General features: G+C 29.8%; 1 protein-coding gene across 2 annotated transcripts; it reads right to left on the bottom strand.

Moving 5' to 3' along the window:
• Positions 1–1,755: 1,755 nt before the first annotated feature.
• LOC129295894 (GRF1-interacting factor 3-like) lies at positions 1,756–4,809 on the bottom strand. Of its 2 annotated transcripts, none has more exons than XM_054934489.1 (4): positions 4,524–4,809; positions 3,794–3,870; positions 2,631–2,712; positions 1,756–2,455 (listed from the first exon to the last, which is right to left on the bottom strand). In XM_054934489.1, the coding sequence occupies exons 1-4, from the start codon at positions 4,584–4,586 to the stop codon at positions 1,964–1,966; spliced, it is 714 nt and encodes a 237-aa protein (XP_054790464.1). In that variant the 5' UTR covers positions 4,587–4,809; the 3' UTR covers positions 1,756–1,963. The 2 variants fall into 2 exon arrangements, with proteins under 2 accessions (XP_054790464.1, XP_054790465.1); XM_054934490.1 differs by having other exon boundaries at positions 1,756–2,362; positions 4,524–4,806.
• Between the last annotated feature and the right edge of the window lie 14,228 nt (positions 4,810–19,037).

The following is a 19,037-nucleotide window of genomic DNA, read 5'->3' on the forward strand; positions in this document are numbered from 1 at the left end:
CTTTGATTCTTCAAGCTTGTTTGAATGTAGTAAGTCATGAAAGAAATTTGAATTCGGTCATGATAGTGTTAGAGATAGTTAGGGTTCGTTTTTATTTTTACGTGGTTGTTGCTGGTCAAATATAACATCTCAAAATACCAATATCAGAGCATAATGTATAGCTTTAGTTTCCTTTTACATGCCAATGTGAAGCAGATGTTGATGATTGTTGCTAATCTAAAGTTTATGGCCGAAGCATTATGGTGGACTTTCACATCATCTACCAAGAGATGTTTTTTTAGAATTTGCGAGAGTGGAGGTGGAGCGCAAGATGAGTTCGGAAGGGGGGAAAAAATTGAACAATGGACGGGCCAGACATCATAAAACGGCATTGTTCGAGTAAATAGTAACGGGGAAGGGATTTGCACTTTGATGAAAAACATGAAGAATAACAAAACAAAAAAGAAAACGACATTGGTTTCAGCTAATGGGGGTCAGGGAGGGAAGGTTTAATGGCGAGGAGCTAAGGGCAAGAGTGCTTCTAAGGCTAAATATAACATTTAAAAAATAATTTGAAGATATTTGTATTTTCTTGATTTTTAAAAACAGAAAGTGATAATAATTTTAAAAACATTTGAATTTACCCTTATTTGCATGCTTTGCTAATAGTATATTTATTTGATTTATGAAGTGGCAAGTTCAACCAAATTCTAATTAGCGTGCGATTGAGAATTTGAAGGCTGTTTTCCCCTTACAAAAACAAGGTGGGGGGTTTGTGGGTGGGAGGTAGGTTTTCTAAATAAGGTAATTTAAAAGTTATGCCAATTGCACTAATAAAAATTGATCCAAGTAATAAGAATTTACTCCTAACTCACAAGTTGTTCATGTGAGGATTTTGTTGGTGGATAGTCTATAAAGATTTCTAAATTTGAAGGCATGTCTTGATTTTATAGTGAACTCTTGAGATTCATCTCACCTAAATTTTTATAGTTGTTAAAAAAAAAATATGCACCTGTTTTAAAATAATATTTTAAATCTCAACACAATAGATATATAGTTTTGAATTTTTTTTATTAAGAGGATTTAAACCTGATCTTTATTTACACTTTAACCAGAGCTATTTCCAAGTGGCTTGACATAAGAATAATTAAATATTAATATTTTAATTCATTTTTATTTTCCTGTTTTAATGCGACTTAATTTTTAATGTCATTTATCTTTTTTTTTTTTTCATTAAGTCCCTCGAGGATTATTCATGCTTATAAAAATTTCAGGACTGAACGGGTTCCCAAAAAATATCTTGAGTTAAAATAAATAAAATGTTAATTTAAATAATAAACTTGAGCTATTTTTTGTAAATATTAACATTTTACTAAAAAATTATCCAAACGGGCGAACCAAGAAGTTAAATGTCCAGAGATTGTAAACTATACTGATAACTCGTTTTTTCTCAGTGGGAACAAGAAGGCAGCCCAAAAAAACAGAAAGTCCTTTTCTTTTCTTTTTTGGTTACAAAGGCAGAGACCTTACATTCGTCCAAATGAATTCAACGTTGGGTCCCAAACACCACATATCATTACGTGCTAGGTCCCACCCACATCACCCGAAACGTTAGCAGCTCGTTCCCGTGATATCATTACTACTAGTCCATTATTAATAAACTCGAGCTTTCATTACCATGAAACGTGACGAATAAATTAGTAGCTCCTACGGAAATGTGGTTATTGCATCAGATAATGATAAATTACCTTAAACCTGAGTTAAGGTAAAAAATCGAAAAATAAAACGGTTGAAAAATCCCATGAATTAGAATTTGTAATTGGTCAGGATGCGTTTTGCAATTCAGTGACAAAGGGAATACTGAAGCACCATTTGTAAGGACTTGTGGATATAAGCCGAATAACACTGGATTGGAATGACCAAAAATATGAAGAAACTGTTGATCACTTGAGTCAGGCTAGCAATCATTTTAACAGTTAAAAGGTCATGTATTTCCATTGTTACGACCAAGCGGTGACTTACCGAGAGACCCACTGGAACTAGCATCTAAGCCATGTTGGTTGATTTCTTGCTTACCTGAGAGATTGATACCAAGTCTAGTTTGGGGGCTCTGGTTACTGCCACTGTTGGCGCCAGGAAACCTATTCACCTGCCCTTGGAGGAGCTGCTGTTGCTGGAAGAATGCTGGCTGCTTAAGTTGCTGCTGCTGATCATTCATCTGGAAAGGCAATTTTGAAGTTGAAAGGTCTGGTTGTTGCAGAGATATTGTGGGATGATGTTGCTGTTGATCTTTCATATCGAAAGGCAACATAGGAACATCTGGTTGTTGCTGAGACATTGCTATGTGAGGTTGCTGGCTGCCTTGCCCTTGTTGCATAACAACCTGGGATGACAGCGGCACAGTTTTCTTGGAAGTGAGCAAAAGTTGCAGTTTGAAATGGATTAGAATTGGGTAAAGTTTTATCATGAAGTTATCCTGTAAGAATATGAGATATTAATAAAATTAAGAGACCTAATTATAATGCTAAGCTCAAGAAACATCTCGTTATCTTGTTTATGTTTGGAAACTTAACAACCTAAAACCTGCATCTAAGTTTTTCTTCATTTATATCAGGGTTGGCTAGAGCATGCACTGGGTGAGTTAAGATTACCTGAGGGAGTACAGGCGCTTGAGGTTGAGCATCAGCAAGTTTGGCAAGAAAAGTCAAGTTCTGCTGAAGCTTGGCTTGATATCTGTGTTAGGTAAATGTTAAGAATCAGTAGAACAGTCTTATAAGAACATAACGGTAGTCTGCATAATAAGATACAGTTAAGTTGTTGATAAGTTGTACTACAAGTAGTTTCTTTAGTCAAAATAATAAAACCGGAAGAAATGTTGATCCAATAAAGAATTATATAATGCCTTTGATTAACTTGACCTTCATCAAAGAGGAAGAGATTATTTGAAACCAGAAATACGTAAACTTCCTGTTTATGCTAGAATATAGAGTGAATATACTCATGCGAATTCCTATGAGTATTTTGATAACTGCCTATTGCAGCCCTCAATTTATGCACTAGAATACAATGAGCAAATGACACAAATAATGTGAAATTTTCGGAGTCAGATTCAGTGCAAGGGTGCTAGAAATGAGTTTATAGAGGAGGAGAGGAAAGAGGGGCAGTTCCTGTTGATATAGTTGTCTAAATTATTCTTCACTTTTTCATTATTTACAATTGTATCGCATAAACGTATATATCTTTTTTCTTTGAAACACGTTTCCTGAGCTTCCATTTCCCAGAGCACCTATGATCTCAGTCAAATAGATCCAAAAAGGAAATGCCAAACAAAGCCGGAGGTACTGAAGGATGATTAACAAAAAGGGTGCACATGATCTACAATTGTGTTCCATGAGCATTTTGTTTCTTGATCTCATGATTCCATAACAAGAGGTTATCTCCCATCCAGTTATAATTCAAATTGGTTACAGATGAAGTCCCTTAACATTTTTCACTGTCTAGATCCTGTTTGAACCTCGTTTCACACTAACTTGTTATACAAAGAAGTGTTTGATTGTCCTGTTTTTTAAAAGGCATGCATACTATTAATTTTTAAGCCGAAACTCAAGATTTCATGTGCCAATGATTCTTAAACTGTTCATGGACACCATAAGATCAGTTGTGGATAAAAAGAATAGGAAGTCAATGTCGAGAGCTTCAAAGCAGATTGTCAAAGAGTACTAAATGATTTGCAAGAGAATGCAGCAGAAAGGCAAGGTTTCTCTAAACAAATTTAAGCAACAAATGGAAGTGACTCTTGAATGTGGGCACTTACTGGGCAACCTCACCAGACTTTCCCATATTCTGGCCCTCCATTATAGTCAGAATCAGCTGCTTATTTTCCTCCAAATACTGCACCAAGGAGAAAGATTCACCAACGCAATATAAACAAGAGCCCAGAAAGTCATAATTTAAACTGAAACACATTCATTGCTACTCATCCATCATCCACTCAATGGTCTTGGTCAGAAAGTTCAAAATTTAAAAGTATTCCTAAGATATGTGAATATAAAATTTCTTTAGACACACATTCCATTAACAATGTAGGCCCCTCTTGGGTTATCAAGAAAACACGCACATCGGTAGGATCACTATATGCCAGTAAGAAAACAATTCAAGATTCCCATTGGATGGCTAACTTAAAAAATAAGTTGTCATAAACACTTCGAAATCAATCAATGACTTGACCCTTTAAAAGGACTACCGCAAAGAGAGACGCTATTAAATAGCACGAACTTTTATCATCAAACGTGTTTCTCGCATTCACCTCAATAAAGACGTTAAATTTAGCACAAGTGAAAAATAAAATTTAATAACTTACGAGTCAAGGAAAGAGAAGAAGTAATGTATACGGCTTTCTCATATCTAAACAAGTAGACAGCGAAAGCCAAAAGCCAGATTTCTAACAACGCCATCACGAACGTTGAAATACTAAATAGATTGACTAAGAAACAATGGATTATGGACAATGAAACAGAAGAATGACTCATGGTAATCGTTGGTACCTTTTGAATTTGCTCGGTCGTGAGGTAAGTGACAGATGCCAAAGAAGAATCAGCGTTGAGCATTTTCGATTACTGATGCTTCTCCACACTGCAAAATCTGGAACCCTAACCCTAGTTCTTCCAGGAAATGAGCGTCAGAGTGATCCTTTCTCAGACCCTCTCCGGCTCTGGCTCTGGCTTCCTGTGGTTGGTAAAATTTGGCTATATATATACTGGGGCTAAATGCAACAAGAATGGTAAGTCCTAAAGTACGGCATTGCATACTGGCCTTTGGCCAGCAAAAACACGGCATGACATTGTAACGCGTATCTATAAATCTATAAATTAATGCTTAATTCTTTTGGCAGTCTCCCACTAAATATGGACATATTTATCAATAAAAATTTAATTATTAATTTATTATGTTATGAGAAATTAATCACTCAGAGATTCCAATAAATAAGATATTACATTATTAAGCAAATACTTTAATAAAAGTACAATTTGCACAAAAAAGGGGGAAAAAGTAGGAGCCAGGGTTAATTTTAAGGTCGAATTGGGCAATTAATTTGTTGCATACAATGGACATGTGCAAAGTGCAAGCTTATTTTCCTCCAAAAAAGGTGATTACGTTAAGATTTAATGTTTCTTTTTTTGAAAAAATATAATATTTAATTCCAAAGAATAAGAAAGGGGTACTATTTATGATTTCTAAATAACAAGTTTTGTGATAAGTTTGATAATTTTTAATATCAAAAATAACATTTTTATTTTCATTTTTGTGGACAAATATATTTTTTATTCATTTAAATTCAGGTTAAAATTTGATGGCAAAAAAAGTCAGGTTAATTTTTTAAAAAACAAGATTTAGGCTTTGATAGACACTAATTAAAAGAAGTCCTTTTCCTTATTTATCATATACTTGTAATTGTCACTCATCAACAACAATAATTTCTCTCCCCCCCCCCCCTCTACATGCTTGCACGTGCCATTAAAAAATAATAACATTTTATTTTATTTTATTTTTCATTCCATTCCTTTTAACCTAACAAACCACCAACTCTGCTAATTTTCTTTGTCTGGTTGTTGTTTTAGTGAAACATTTTTACTTTTTAATATTGATATAAATATAAAAAAATTATATCTATACAAAAAAAATTATTATCAAAATATTTCATAAAATTTATAAAATAATTTTAAATATTAAATATTTTATATTTAAAATTTAATAAAAAATATTTATAATTGCTTGTTGTCTAATTATAAATATTTTTTAATTATAAATGTATAAAATTTAAGATTTAAAATATTTTATAAATTTAATGAGATCTGTTAATAATAAAATTAAATGTAATTTTTTTTAAATATAATTCTTTTAACATGATTTTTTTATTAATAAATTTTATGTTTTGCTTGACCTTTAAAGGGATATGTTTTGACCTGACCCATGAAGAGATGAGCTGTCCGGTCTTTAAAGTAGGAATTAAATATGACAAGGGCCAAATAGTCCAATCCCTGGGGCCCAATATTATCTATAGGCCGGGGGGGGGGAGAGAGAGAGAGTCTAGTACGACGCCGTTTTACTCCAATAACATCCGCGCGAGTTCCATTTGTTTGAGGAGCCGTCGTCGCATACGGGAACAAGAGGTGGACAGCATCAGATTCAGGGGACAACGTCAATGGGGCATGTTGGGCGTATGAGATTCGGGTCCTTCTTGTTACAAGCTCATTTCGCTTTTGCTTTTGCTTTTGAATTTTGGTTAAAATGGGGAGACTTGTTTAGCAATGAAGCTGATTTGATGGTGGTTTTTTTTTTTTTTCTTAATATTGTTTGGAAATTATTATAAACAATTGCAATAGCCTGGCCTTTTAATTTATTCGCTTGATACAGGTGCTGCCATGGCGACCTGCATGTCTTGTGCAATTCAAATATGATCTTTCTCTGCGCCATAAAAAGCCTACCTAAAAGAGATCATCTCTTACATTTCTCCAGTAGTAAATACTTGATATCTTGTCACTCGATTTCCTAATCCTGTTGTTTGTTGAAATATAGCTTCTATAGTCTATACTTCTGTTTTATCGTATAAGTGAGCCTGAAGATTATTTATTTAGACTAGTTAGCGACAGCAACCAAACATTGATGTGATATCAGATCTTTAATTCGGTTTCTAGACTTACCGGCAACTTCTATTAACTGTTGGGATTGTACCTTGGATGGATATAATGATATTGAATAACTGAGAGATAGTCATTATAAGTGGTAGTTACTAGTGGGTGCTTCTTTCCATTAATACAAGTCATAATGTTCAATTGTTTTCAAAGGTCATTTGTCTGCAGACTGGTGCAATTGCAGAAAAATATGCCCGTTGAATGTAGGTATGCTGGTCCCATTTATTTTGGCATATCTTTTTCCTCGCTTATCTGAAGATTCAACTTTTGTAGCATCAACAACACCTATTAATGATCTTTGAGTTTTCTTTATTCGGGCCTTGTCTTTCATTTCTGCATTATCATGTGCTAGATTTCATGTTCCTTCAATTGTAAGTGCATGGTTAGTTGTATTTCTCTTTTTCACCTCTGCTTTCTTCATTTCCTCTCGGAATTCTTTAATGCCATGAGATTCCTTGTCTTGACTTGATTATGTGCAAAACAATTTTCTCTCCTTGTTTTACCTGCCACTCTCTAGTCAACAATATCTTGTTGCTTTCTCTAGCGGGTTTATTCTTATTTCTTAAACCATATCCTTTTCACTTAGAGAGACTTTGCTGAACCTGAAGCTTAATTAGTTGCTAGTTGAATGGCAGATTAATGATAAAAGTAAGGCTGGGATGAATGTAGAATCCATCCAGAGGGTAAGAAGAGATGTTACATTTCTGATAGTTAGAGCTATGATTTTTGTTGTAGCTTGGATGGAACAGTGGAAAGGAAGTGGGATATTTTTAATTTTGCCTAATTGTACCTTTGGTTCCTCTAGTTTCGTAAGAATTTCAATTTGGTCTGGTTAATTTAAAAATGGAGAACGTTGCCTTCCTTCTTTTTCAAAACAATCCAATTCCAAATGAAGAATATGCTATTGATTTCTGATGTTATACGTTGATACCACAATGAATGTTTTGCTTTAGCTTGAAAATTAATAAACAAGCGTAGGCAGGTGGAGGCCGTAACTATAATGAGGAATAGTGTGAAATTTTTGAATTTTTTGCTCTATTCTGATGAATTTGGTGCTTTCCCCTCCATGGTTGGAACTATCTGTATAGTCATTTTCAAATATAGAATATAATATGCTATCGATTTCTTATATTGTCCGTTAATGCATTGATAAACAAAGCTGACATGAATTCTTAATTATGTAGCTACCTTGAGAACTCATATCAGCTTGGTTCATTACTTAATTAACGTGCAACATCAGAAATCAACAGCATATTCTTTACTGCTCAAAATGAAAGCAAAACAACTGTATTTTATAGTTTCACTTCTGACGCAGCATTTATGGTGCGCATCTAGTTAATAGTTATTGATTCAGATTTTCCATTTGTACTGGAGTCGCATTACTAATGTGATGAGAAAGATGGCAACGATGCCCTATTTATTATTACGTGCCCAGTTCTGTATGGCTGCATGCTGGTAAGGCATGCATATAGAGAACTAATAGGTTGAGAATAAAAGTGTACTCAGTGGCGTGGCACGATTTGAAAGTTAAACTCTGAGAACTAGTGGTGGCTCATGTGAAATATGAAATCTGCTTCTCGAAACAAAAGCATAGAAAATCTTGAAGTATGTCTATGAATTTCAATTTCTTGGACTATGTATAAACTCTTTTTTGCTTAATATTCACAAAAGATTGTTATTATTATTTTTGTTCGTCACAAATTGATTGTTATGTTTGAACAATACGATTATCATGTTAGAGGTGTAGAGTTTCAAATATGACTAAAAAGTCCTCAAGTTCTTTTTTCTCAGTTCATGTAAAAATAATAATGTAAATATGATTTGATAGCTAGAATTAGAGTACAAAATTGTAACGATTACAATTATAAAATTAAAATAACTAAGTCCAAGTGCAGAATGTAAAGTGAATTTAAATTGAAAACCAAGCAATGGGTTTGCTTTGTGTGTGTGGAGTGTATCTCCCTAATTTTGTCAGTTGAATCCCTTCTTATACTCATGCCCCTGAGATCATCATGCCCAAAGAATTAAGAGCCCATGTGCAAAATATTCACTATCATTGGGTATGATCTAGCAAAATTTGAGGCACATTAGATAGCAATTTCACATCCATTAATTATCTCTCATGCTTAGTCGCTTTGAGTTTTAAAGGTTATGTCCCTTGCTTTAGGATGTGCTCAGCATGGAACTTAATTTGGAAGCATACTGGGCCTTGGCTTGATTTTGGGCCTCATTTCTCTTTGATTACTTTGGACTTTTGTTAATTGATGCTTCATTTCAAACCCAAACAATTATTTACCCTTGTAAACGAGTTAAGGGTACAGCTACTGGTAAAAGCAACTTCCTTCTATGGTTTTTCACAGATGAAAGCCTTAAGGAGTCACTAGGCAGACGAGTTGCTTTTCTGGAAAACTCAAAGCGAAGCAAAGTCACACCACACGAGGAATCTATAGAATAGGTGCTTGGACTGAGAATTTGTCGAGGAAAATCTACTGAATTTAGTCACTATGCAGAGTGACGATTAAGTATTGCAGTGTTTGGTAGGTTGAAAACAATTTTCTTTAAAAAAAAATGTGAAATGTAATCATCTCATTTTTTTTCAGGTACGTCAGTCATTTTATTTCTAAAAACAATTTTTTTTTTTTTTTGTGTACCAAATATGCTGTAAGTTTATCCAATCGATTTGTGACGATCAGCAGTGCATCCTCATGAGAGTGGAGTTGGTTAGAAGCTGAGTACAAGCAGTGGTCATTACTGTTTTATGATGAATTGCAAAGCAATGTTATATTGATCGCGATGATGGGTTACAGTAAAATCCTTGATATCATTCTATAGGAAAACATGTATACTTGTGTGTGTAGCACGCCACGCGAGTCGGTGAAGCATTCTTTGTTAATCAGATTCATTATGCCATATGAGAACAATTTAAGTTTTACTTTTGGTTTCAATTTGCAGCTGATTATACATGAGTTAGTGAGCTGGAGTAAAAGGTGTAATCGAAGCAAATCTGGCAAATACGACGGGGTTAATTGATTGAAAATGTATAGACTGGTGGCATTTTGGTGGGAGGGGAGAGGGAAAGAATAAAAAAACAAAAGAAGGGTAATAATTGGAAAAGGTGGTGGGGGAGATGATAGGGAGAGGAGGCGGAGAAGAGTCAATTCGGGGGCCCGATGGGGAATGGTCCAGAAAGAGAAAGGGAGTAAATGCAAAGACCTCTCATCATCGAAGCTGGCCGACAGCTGGCATTGGCCCTCGCCCTGAATTGGAAGGAAAACTACGGTGACAAACCCGAGCACTTTTATAAGTCACTGTTTTTAAGCGATATTTTATTTTGAAAATATAAGTTTGTCGACATATGGTAAAAAAAAAAAAAATTACACAAGATACTTCCTCTCATCCAAAATAAATTAGCTTTTATGAAAAGTTTATAAAATCTTCATTCTCAGAAAAATATTTTTTTCCATTTTACTCGTAATTCCCATAACCAACATATTTCATAATAAGTGAGGTATACTTATACAAAGATCTAGATCAATAAATAGTCAAATATAAGGAGTAAAATAAAAAAAATTACATATATTAGTTTGGTTATATTTTGAACTAAAATAACTAAGAAAGAATGCTTATATTTTAGACAAAAAAGAATAACTATGTAATGATAGACATTTAAAAAACAAATGCTTATATTTTAGAGCAAAGAGAATAATTATGTTATGATAGACATTTAATAAATAAAGTCTTAAATGGTCAGATTCAACTGTTCCCTTAAAAGTGAAATTTAATTAAAGATAATTTTATAAGTACAAAGTAAATACAAGATTAGACTTGATATTGACATATTAGTTAACAACAATAGTGATATGGCTTATAGTGAATCCATCAGAGATGAGTGAGAAAATTAGATAAAATGATTCACAAAATACTTTAATTGTCACCTCAATATCACTGATAAATGAATAAGTATTTTTGAATGCTTGGACATTTGTTAGAATAAAATAACAAATTGTAACACTCATTCAATATAAATTTTTTAAGAACAATTCTCTTATAAAAACTATCAAAACAATCAAGAAACTCATTATATGGGATTGAACGAGCACTCTTGTTCATGTGCTTAGAGAAGATAATATATGTGTTAGTTAGTTGGTGCATCAAGCTTCTAATAATAATTTATATGTTAAGATTTTTCATATTATGTCCCCAAGATGCAGAAATGGTTTGTTTGTTTTTCTTTTCCACCCGTGGCATGGTTTATTTGTGACCTTGCACTAAAAAAGCAATATAAGCTCAAACATGTAGATGAATGATCTAACTCAAACCGTTTAAAAATGAGGGACCAATTATAGAGAGTTATTTTTTTTTAAAAAAAAAAAGAATCAATGAAATACAGATGCTCCCACGCAGCAAAGCAGGGTATAGTTCGAACCCTGAACTTGAAGATTGCAGGGGAAAAGAGGGAGTAAAGAAAGAAAGGGAAAGAAGAGAGGGAGAGAAATGATAAGGTGGGAAGATAATTACAACTGGAAATACAAGGAAAAAAGTGGGGGTTTGCTTGGCGAGAAGATAAGAGTGGTCCCCCATCATCCTCTTCAGATGATGATGATCATCATCATCATAAATAATAGTAACAATAATAAAGATAAAGGAATGGAAAGGAGAGGGTGATGCTCCCCGGGCGGTGGCAGGCTTCGGAATCAACCGACATCTCATATGCGGGGGAGCGAAAGGACAAAGGACCCATCTGCTATCATGCTTTCTAATCTGATTTCTCACCCTCTCCACTTTATTCATTAGGCACCTTCACACCTACTCATCCCAACTAAGCAAACTCATATTTTCAAAATATAATCTCATTCGTGCCTCCAATTTCTCATTTTTCATTCATATTTTTAGATGTAACTAACATCCTTTTTCTAAAAATGTTCTTAAATTGAGGTGCAATTACTAAAAAAATTTAATTGAAATCACTCTATTAATTATATTAGAATAAACATGTGACAAAAGTATATAATTTTAAAAGTAGTTGATTAATTTATTAAAAATGTAACTCGATTAATGTCTTATAATATTAACAAGAGACGGTTAATTTTATAAAGGAAACTCATTTTAGAGGAATATATTTCATATTATCTTGGAAAATACAAGAAGATGAATGAATGGTCCACATCATTCAGTGAAGGTTGTCGGGGTGATATTGAATTACCCAAGTCCTAAATTATATTCGAATAATCTATTTTGTTTTTCCTGCTTTATCAAAGATTAGAAAGCATTGTTTCGGAATTTGGAAAACACAGAAAAAGGAGGTCGGGAGGGGAGGTTGCAACTAACAGCTTACAAGTAGTGACGCTGATTCACTCTACAGCTGTCTTCAACTCAACCCCATCCACACACGTTTTGCATTTTCATTTTCCATTTTAATATTCCCACCCTTTTACTTTGCCGCTTCTGTCCCCCATCATTTTTAACTTTCTTTCTTTTTTATTTTTTTAACAAATGTGAAAATTAAAAATAAAACTTCTAAGTACCTGTTTGTTTTTTATTTTTTAAAAAATTCATACATAAAATTAAAAAACTTGTTTGCATGAGTATTTTAAATATAATTGTTTAAAAAACTTGTCTCATATTTTGTTTTTGAATACAATAAAAATAAAATAGAATAATTTTATGCTCTCTTCATTAAAAAATATAATGCATTTTTAATAGAATTTCACCCCTTAATAAAATAATTAATTATTTTTAAACTAATCATATCTTTCCTTATTCACCTTTATTTAATAGGGTGCTTGACACTAAAATAAATATAAAGTAAATGATAAAGTATGAGCAATTAAAAAAAAAGATAATGATTATATTTTAAAAGACTAAAAATGCCCAATATTTTTTAACATATAATCCTTCAAAAAATGACTTATATTTTTTAATTGAGAGAGTATTAAATTTTATTATTTAAACCTATAACTATTTTGATCAATAATTATCATAAGCCACTGTCATTAATTGCAAATGACCATTAATATGATAAATTTTTTTAATTCTAAAACTATTTAATAAAACCAAATATATATATATATATATATTGTTTTAAAAAATAATTTTAAAAACTGCATTATAAAACAATTTTAACAAATAAAAAATGCGAACAGAAACTAAACCAACCCTGAATTTTCTAATTATCAAATTCAAACCCAATCAATCTCTTACTTTATATCCACGACGATGAGCCGTAAGGATGGGTGGAGGTCATTCCAGGCTGAAAATAAAAAATAAAATTAGACAATGTGGCAATTGCTCATCTCAGCTTTGCTGCTCATTCTCACAGACAAATTCTTGTACAGACCAATTACATCATGTTATCTATAATTTATTTAATAAAAATATGTTATGTTATTATCAATTCAATTAAATAGAATTTTATATGTTGTTATTTTAATGAGTTTATTCTTAAAAAATTTTCTTACCTTTTTTTCATATCATCATAAACGATAGAATAAATTTATATTTACATTTATATGAAATAGTATATTTTTATTAAATAAATTATAAATGATGCAATGCATTAGGTCGGAGCAAGAATTTTTCTATTTCCTGTGCAAAGTATTAATCCAAAGTTAATTTATAATATTTGAATTTGAATTTTTATTAATCTCATTTTATTACTGAAATTTCAAACAATTTCCATAATTAAATAAATAATAATAAGGAAATTAGAACCAATCTCATTTAAACAATTAATAAGTAGCAATCCATGTATCCACGCATATTGTAATATGAACAGGACAATTTATTCCTTAGGTTTCGTACAAATTTATGGGATCCAAATCTCATCAACTTATTTTTTTACCAGCAAATCTCATAAATTCATGGATCTCGTAGATTTAAGCCTTAAAACTTTTTAGATTCATACTGTTTCGGTAATTTTTTTATAACATGCCTAATTTTTGAGAATAATATTTGTTTTAAGCCTTGAGATAGGTAAATCTATAATATATTATATACTCCATCTATCTCAAATTATAAACTACTTTTAAAAAAGTTTTGATGACTTGAAATACAAGACACTTTAAAAATATTAAAATTTCATTAAATATGTTTATTCTAATATTATTATTTTTCTTTTTATTTAATTTTGATCTTTATTTTGTTTCAATATAATAAATAGTGGGTATTGTTAGAAGTTTAAAGTTTACTTTAAAAGATAAAATTTTTAATTATATTTAATAAAATTTATTAATATGTAAGATTTTATTTAAAAGTATTTAACAATATAAGATTAGCGGAATATAATTATTAAAATAAAATTTATTTTAATTTTATACTTGATTAACCCTGGGCTAGACTCTAAACTCCTGCGATTCAGGTTGGGGAAGGAAAATGTAGGGCCAAGGCTATCACCCATAAATTTATATAATTATTATTTTTTTATTTTAAATTATAAAATATTTTGAATTTTTTTATTTAATATTCTTTTGTAAAAGAATATTAAGAAGAAAGAATATATAAAAAGAATAATATTGAAAAATTATTATTAATAAAATTTTATTTTTATTATAATATTTTATATTTTCATATTGAATCTCCTTTAAAAATATTTTAGAGAATACTTACTCCGTTAAAAAATATATGGCATTTTTAATTAAATTTCATCCTCTAATAAAGTAGCTGCCCACTTTTCAACTAACTTTATCTTTTTATATTTACCCTTATTAAACACCTTATAATAAATAAAGTCATTATCAATATAGGCACTTTTGAAAAAAAAGATAATGATAGTTGGCGGTAGCAGTGTAAAATTTGTTTCAAGTCGTGCCTAAGAACACTATTTTTAAGAACAATTTTGACACAATTGTTAGAGCTCTCTAAAATTAAACAGAACTCTCCTATAAAAATAAACAGGATGACAGAATAGTAAAAATAATCTAAAGGAAAAGTTAAACTCAAGAATAGAGAGGGAGAGTGTTTCTAAAAAACTTAAAATGTATGCCTAGGTCTCATGCATGCACACTACTATTTATAGATATATACCCCACAGTATCGTTGAAGCCAAAATTAAGGAGCATTAACCTACCATTCAAAGAATAAAATATTATTAAAACAAAACATTGATGGGACGGTTTTGGACGTTGAGGGTTTGAATCACATGATAATCTAATATGATAAAAGGTCTTGAAGAGAATCCTCATGTTTCCAACACATTAAGGAAATAAATTATCATTATTTCATCATCTGGACAAAATAAAATGGCATTAAAACTGAATGTTTGTGGACTTGTAAATAAGCTTATAACTATATTCAGATTTAATAATTAAAAGTTAAATGGGAGTAACGTATTGTGCTAAGGTAATTAGGGGAAATAAACTTATTATTTGAATTTGAATTTAAAGTGAGATAAATGAAGGTTTTTTTTGGAAAAACACTTTTAAATAAATATTTTTGAATTTTTTCAAAAATATTTTCACATAATCTACTGAGACCTCTCCTCTTATGTAAGCAATAGGAGACTTATTTTTTGACACACTTTCATAGTAATTATAACAATGGTTACATAGTAAAAGATTAAAAATATCTTATATTTTTAATATCTAATTCCTTAAAAAAATACCTTATATTTTTGAATGAAGGGAGTATTAATTATTTAATCCTTGCAGTTTTAATTTAGTTATAATTTAATTACTAAATTTTAACTTATTATAATTTAATTCTTATAATTTTAATTCAATTATAATTTAATTCCTAAACTATAACTTTTGCAACTCAATCTTCATAATTTTAATTATTTAAAATAATGAAAAATTTATAAATATTAAAATTATGTTAAAATTTGAAATTAATATTTTAAGTTACTAAGCCTTTTTAATTTTTATATTAAATATTAAAATTTTAAATTAATTTTAATTTTTATAATTTTATTTTTAAAAATATAAGATTTTATAATAAATATTGATTAAAATTAAATGATTAAAATTATAGGATTGAATTATAAAAATAAAAGTTCAAAGGTCTAGCTACAATCAAATTAAACTTATAATTATTGAGTCAGAAAAGTTAAAATTTAAAAATTAATTATAAATGAGTTAAAATTATATGAGTTAAAATAATATGAATTAAGTGATTAATTTTTTTTAATATTTTATGATTTGGGATTAATATTTGAAATTTCTTGGCCAAATTATAGTATTCAAGCCACTTGGATCTCAATCTGGGCGCTTTTTATTGCCGCTGCCCATATGAGTAGTACAATCTCGAAAGAGTCACGCGCCTGGCCACAACGTTAGACGTCACGTCCTGACAAATGACAATCCTAAGGCTGTGAGTTAATTAGCGCGTCTGCAGCCTCGCGGCAACAACTGTCTTCACGCGCCTTTCTCAATTTACTGCCTGCCTCACTGTTCATTTATTTGAAGGAAAAAAAGTATATTTAAATTTTATTATCAAAAAATTTCATAAAATTTATAAAATATATTTAAATTTTAAATTTATAAATTCACAACTTGCTATTTCTAAGTTGGAAGTGTTCATTATCTAATTATAAATATCATTTATCAAGTAATTAATGCGTATGGTCTGTGATTTAAAAGTATTTTGTAAGATTTATAAAATCTCTTAATAATAAATTTTTTTTATAAGATCCAGTTATAATTTTTTCAAAAATATATCAGTGTTTAAACAAAAAAGGACAAGTAATGTTACAAATGATTAAAGTATATATTTAATCCTTTAATTTTATATAAGATTTTATTTTAATTTTATAAGGTATTCTTTCCAGTTAAAAATAGAAAGCATTTTTAATCAAGCCTCACATTTAATAAAATAGTTACTTATCTTTAAATTAACTCATTTTTTTATATTTATCCTTATTTAATAAGATGTTTCACTCAAAAATAAATATAAAGTAATTTATTCAATAGGAAAACTTAAAAAAGAATGCATGATTACACCTTAAAAAATTAAAAATATCTTACATATTTTAATGAAAGGAGTATATTTTAGTTGTTTAATTCTAATATTGTTAGTTTCATCACAAAATTTTTTACATTGAATTTTTAAATAGTAGTAAATTAAATTTTTTAAAAACAATAATGATTGACACAAAAATAATCACACAAAACTAACATTATTAGAGTTAAGGGACTGAAAAATAATTTTTAAATTAAAAGACTAAATTAAAATTTTGCATAAAGTTAGATGATAAAACTACTTTCTCCGTTAAAAAATGTAAGGTATTTTTTGAGGAATTGAATCAGTATTTTTAAAATCGGACCAAACGGTCAGACCGGTTCGAAATTCAGTTTGGTTCATATGAGAAATCCATTTTATGGATTGAGTTAAGTTGGGTTGTTTTGAAGTGGCGGTTAGATTGGAAACTGGATCTGGTTTTTAAAAAGTAGACTGTTAAATTTTTTTTTTACCAATTTTTTTAGAAAATGACTAATTTTGTTAATCATTTGATATCATGTTATATCATGTGAATTGTTAAATCATGATAAACTCAAAATATTTAATTTTTTTAAGTTAAGTAGCAATTTCATATTTATTTCTTGTATTTAGATTATTCTATACATATATAATTCTTTTAATTTAAATATTACGTCATCGGTTTGACCATTAATTCAACCCGGTTGAACCATATTAACCGTGAATCGCTGACCTTTTCGGTTCAATATTCAATTTGATTCTAAAGATATTGTGTTAGATGTTAAAAAATACAAGACGTTTTAAGTATTTTGAGGTGCAATCATTGTCTCTTTTTTAAAGTGCTCCTATTTATAATGACTTTATATTTATTGTAGAGTATTTAATAGAAAAAAATATGAAAAGATAGAGTTAGTTTGAAAGTAAGTAACTATTTTATTGGGAGGTGAGATTTGGTTAAAAATATTTTATATTTTTAAATGAAGAGAGTATATTTTAGCCTATTATAATATTTAAATTTCAATGCTTATCCATCCAAGCATGGTGTAGGAGAAATGAAGGTAAAAACAAGGACATTTTAAAATTCAAATTTCAATACTTATCCTTGGACGCATGACATGGGAGATTGAAGTTTAAGTCTCGTGTAATATGAAATTAATAATAGTTTTTTGTTGGCCAAACAAAATTAATAATAGTTTTTGGATCTAAATTAATAATAGTTAGATCATCATAAATTTTTTTAAAAATTAGTTGTAAATTAATAATTACATTTGGAATTAAAATTGTCTTGAAACTTCAAAATTTAAAATTATTTAAATTAATATTTGTAAATTATATTTTATAAAAAAATTCGGGGATATACCTATTATTAATTCACTCTTTTAAAATTCAAGTATCGTTCTCTTATAATTCATTATATTTTATTCATAAAAAATAATTTTTTTGCATTTTATTGATATTCAATAATAAATAGTTCTTGATATTTTTATTTAACAATATAATAAATATATTTTCTTAACCAACAGAGTATTTTTATTTAAGGCTAAAGTACACTTTCAGTCTTCTAATTTTATATAATGTCTCAATTTAATCATTTAATTTTGTAAGGTATCTTTGTAGTCCTTTAACACCAATATAGTTAGTTTTAAATGATTATTTTTTATATCAATCATATTTATTTAAAAAAAATTAAACTTAATATATCAAGAAAACATTTTATCAATATTTAAAAATTTAAAATAAAAAATTATTAAAATAACACTAACAATATTAAAGTTAAGAGATTAGAAAAATAGTATTTTATAAAGTTACGATGTGGTATAAAATTAATGAATTAAATATATATTTTAGGTTTTATTTAATATATTTTTCCTTGCTTCTCATTGATCGACTGGGACCCTTCGGCAACACTGAAGACTGAAGGGTTTGGAGAGAAGTGGATATGTTCAAGATCAAGTCCTACTGTAGCGTCCCACCATGGCGTTATATGATCTAGCCATTACCCAACATTTTTCAACAAATTTTGGTCCCAATATTAGGAGCAACTTCCACCCTCAGGCGAGGCCATTTTGGGTCCCCTTTTTTCTCTCATCCCTCGTCGGTCGGGGCAAAAATGAAGGCAAATATAGAGGGCTAGGATAAAATGCATTAACACAGTTTTATTCCTCGCTATATATGTTAAATATTACGGTCACGCTATTTATGAGGGATGATAATTGATGAATCATACAGCTCATTTCATGGACACAGTACCCCACAAGGTGGTGGAGTGGAGAAAAAGCATACACTTTATTAGTTTCATTTTAAAAGAGTAAAGTAGTTTATTTTATAAGTTATTAAATTAATAATAATATTTTATTTTAAATGAAATGCTTAAACTATTTTTAAAAATATGAGAGAGAGAAATAAAAAAAATAATATTATATAATTTATTTACTTTTTAAGGTTTATGTTTGT

This window comes from Prosopis cineraria, unplaced genomic scaffold (genome assembly GCF_029017545.1).
Source record: "Prosopis cineraria cultivar Desert tree isolate PC_DT_omini unplaced genomic scaffold, ASM2901754v1 PC210, whole genome shotgun sequence".
In the NCBI taxonomy this organism is placed as follows: domain Eukaryota; kingdom Viridiplantae; phylum Streptophyta; class Magnoliopsida; order Fabales; family Fabaceae; genus Prosopis; species Prosopis cineraria.

What these genes read in the sequence shown, in the direction of transcription:
- LOC129295894 (XM_054934489.1), bottom strand. Translation starts at nt 4,586, where the DNA reads ATGCTCAACGCTGATTCTTCTTTGGCATCTGTCACTTACCTCACGACC. An exon ending in CGACCGAGCAAATTCAAAAG is followed by an intron (nt 3,871 to 4,523) that starts GTACCAACGATT and finishes TCCTTGGTGCAG; the next exon opens with TATTTGGAGGAAAATAAGCA. An exon ending in AAGTCTGGTGAGGTTGCCCA is followed by an intron (nt 2,713 to 3,793) that starts GTAAGTGCCCAC and finishes TACCTAACACAG; the next exon opens with ATATCAAGCCAAGCTTCAGC.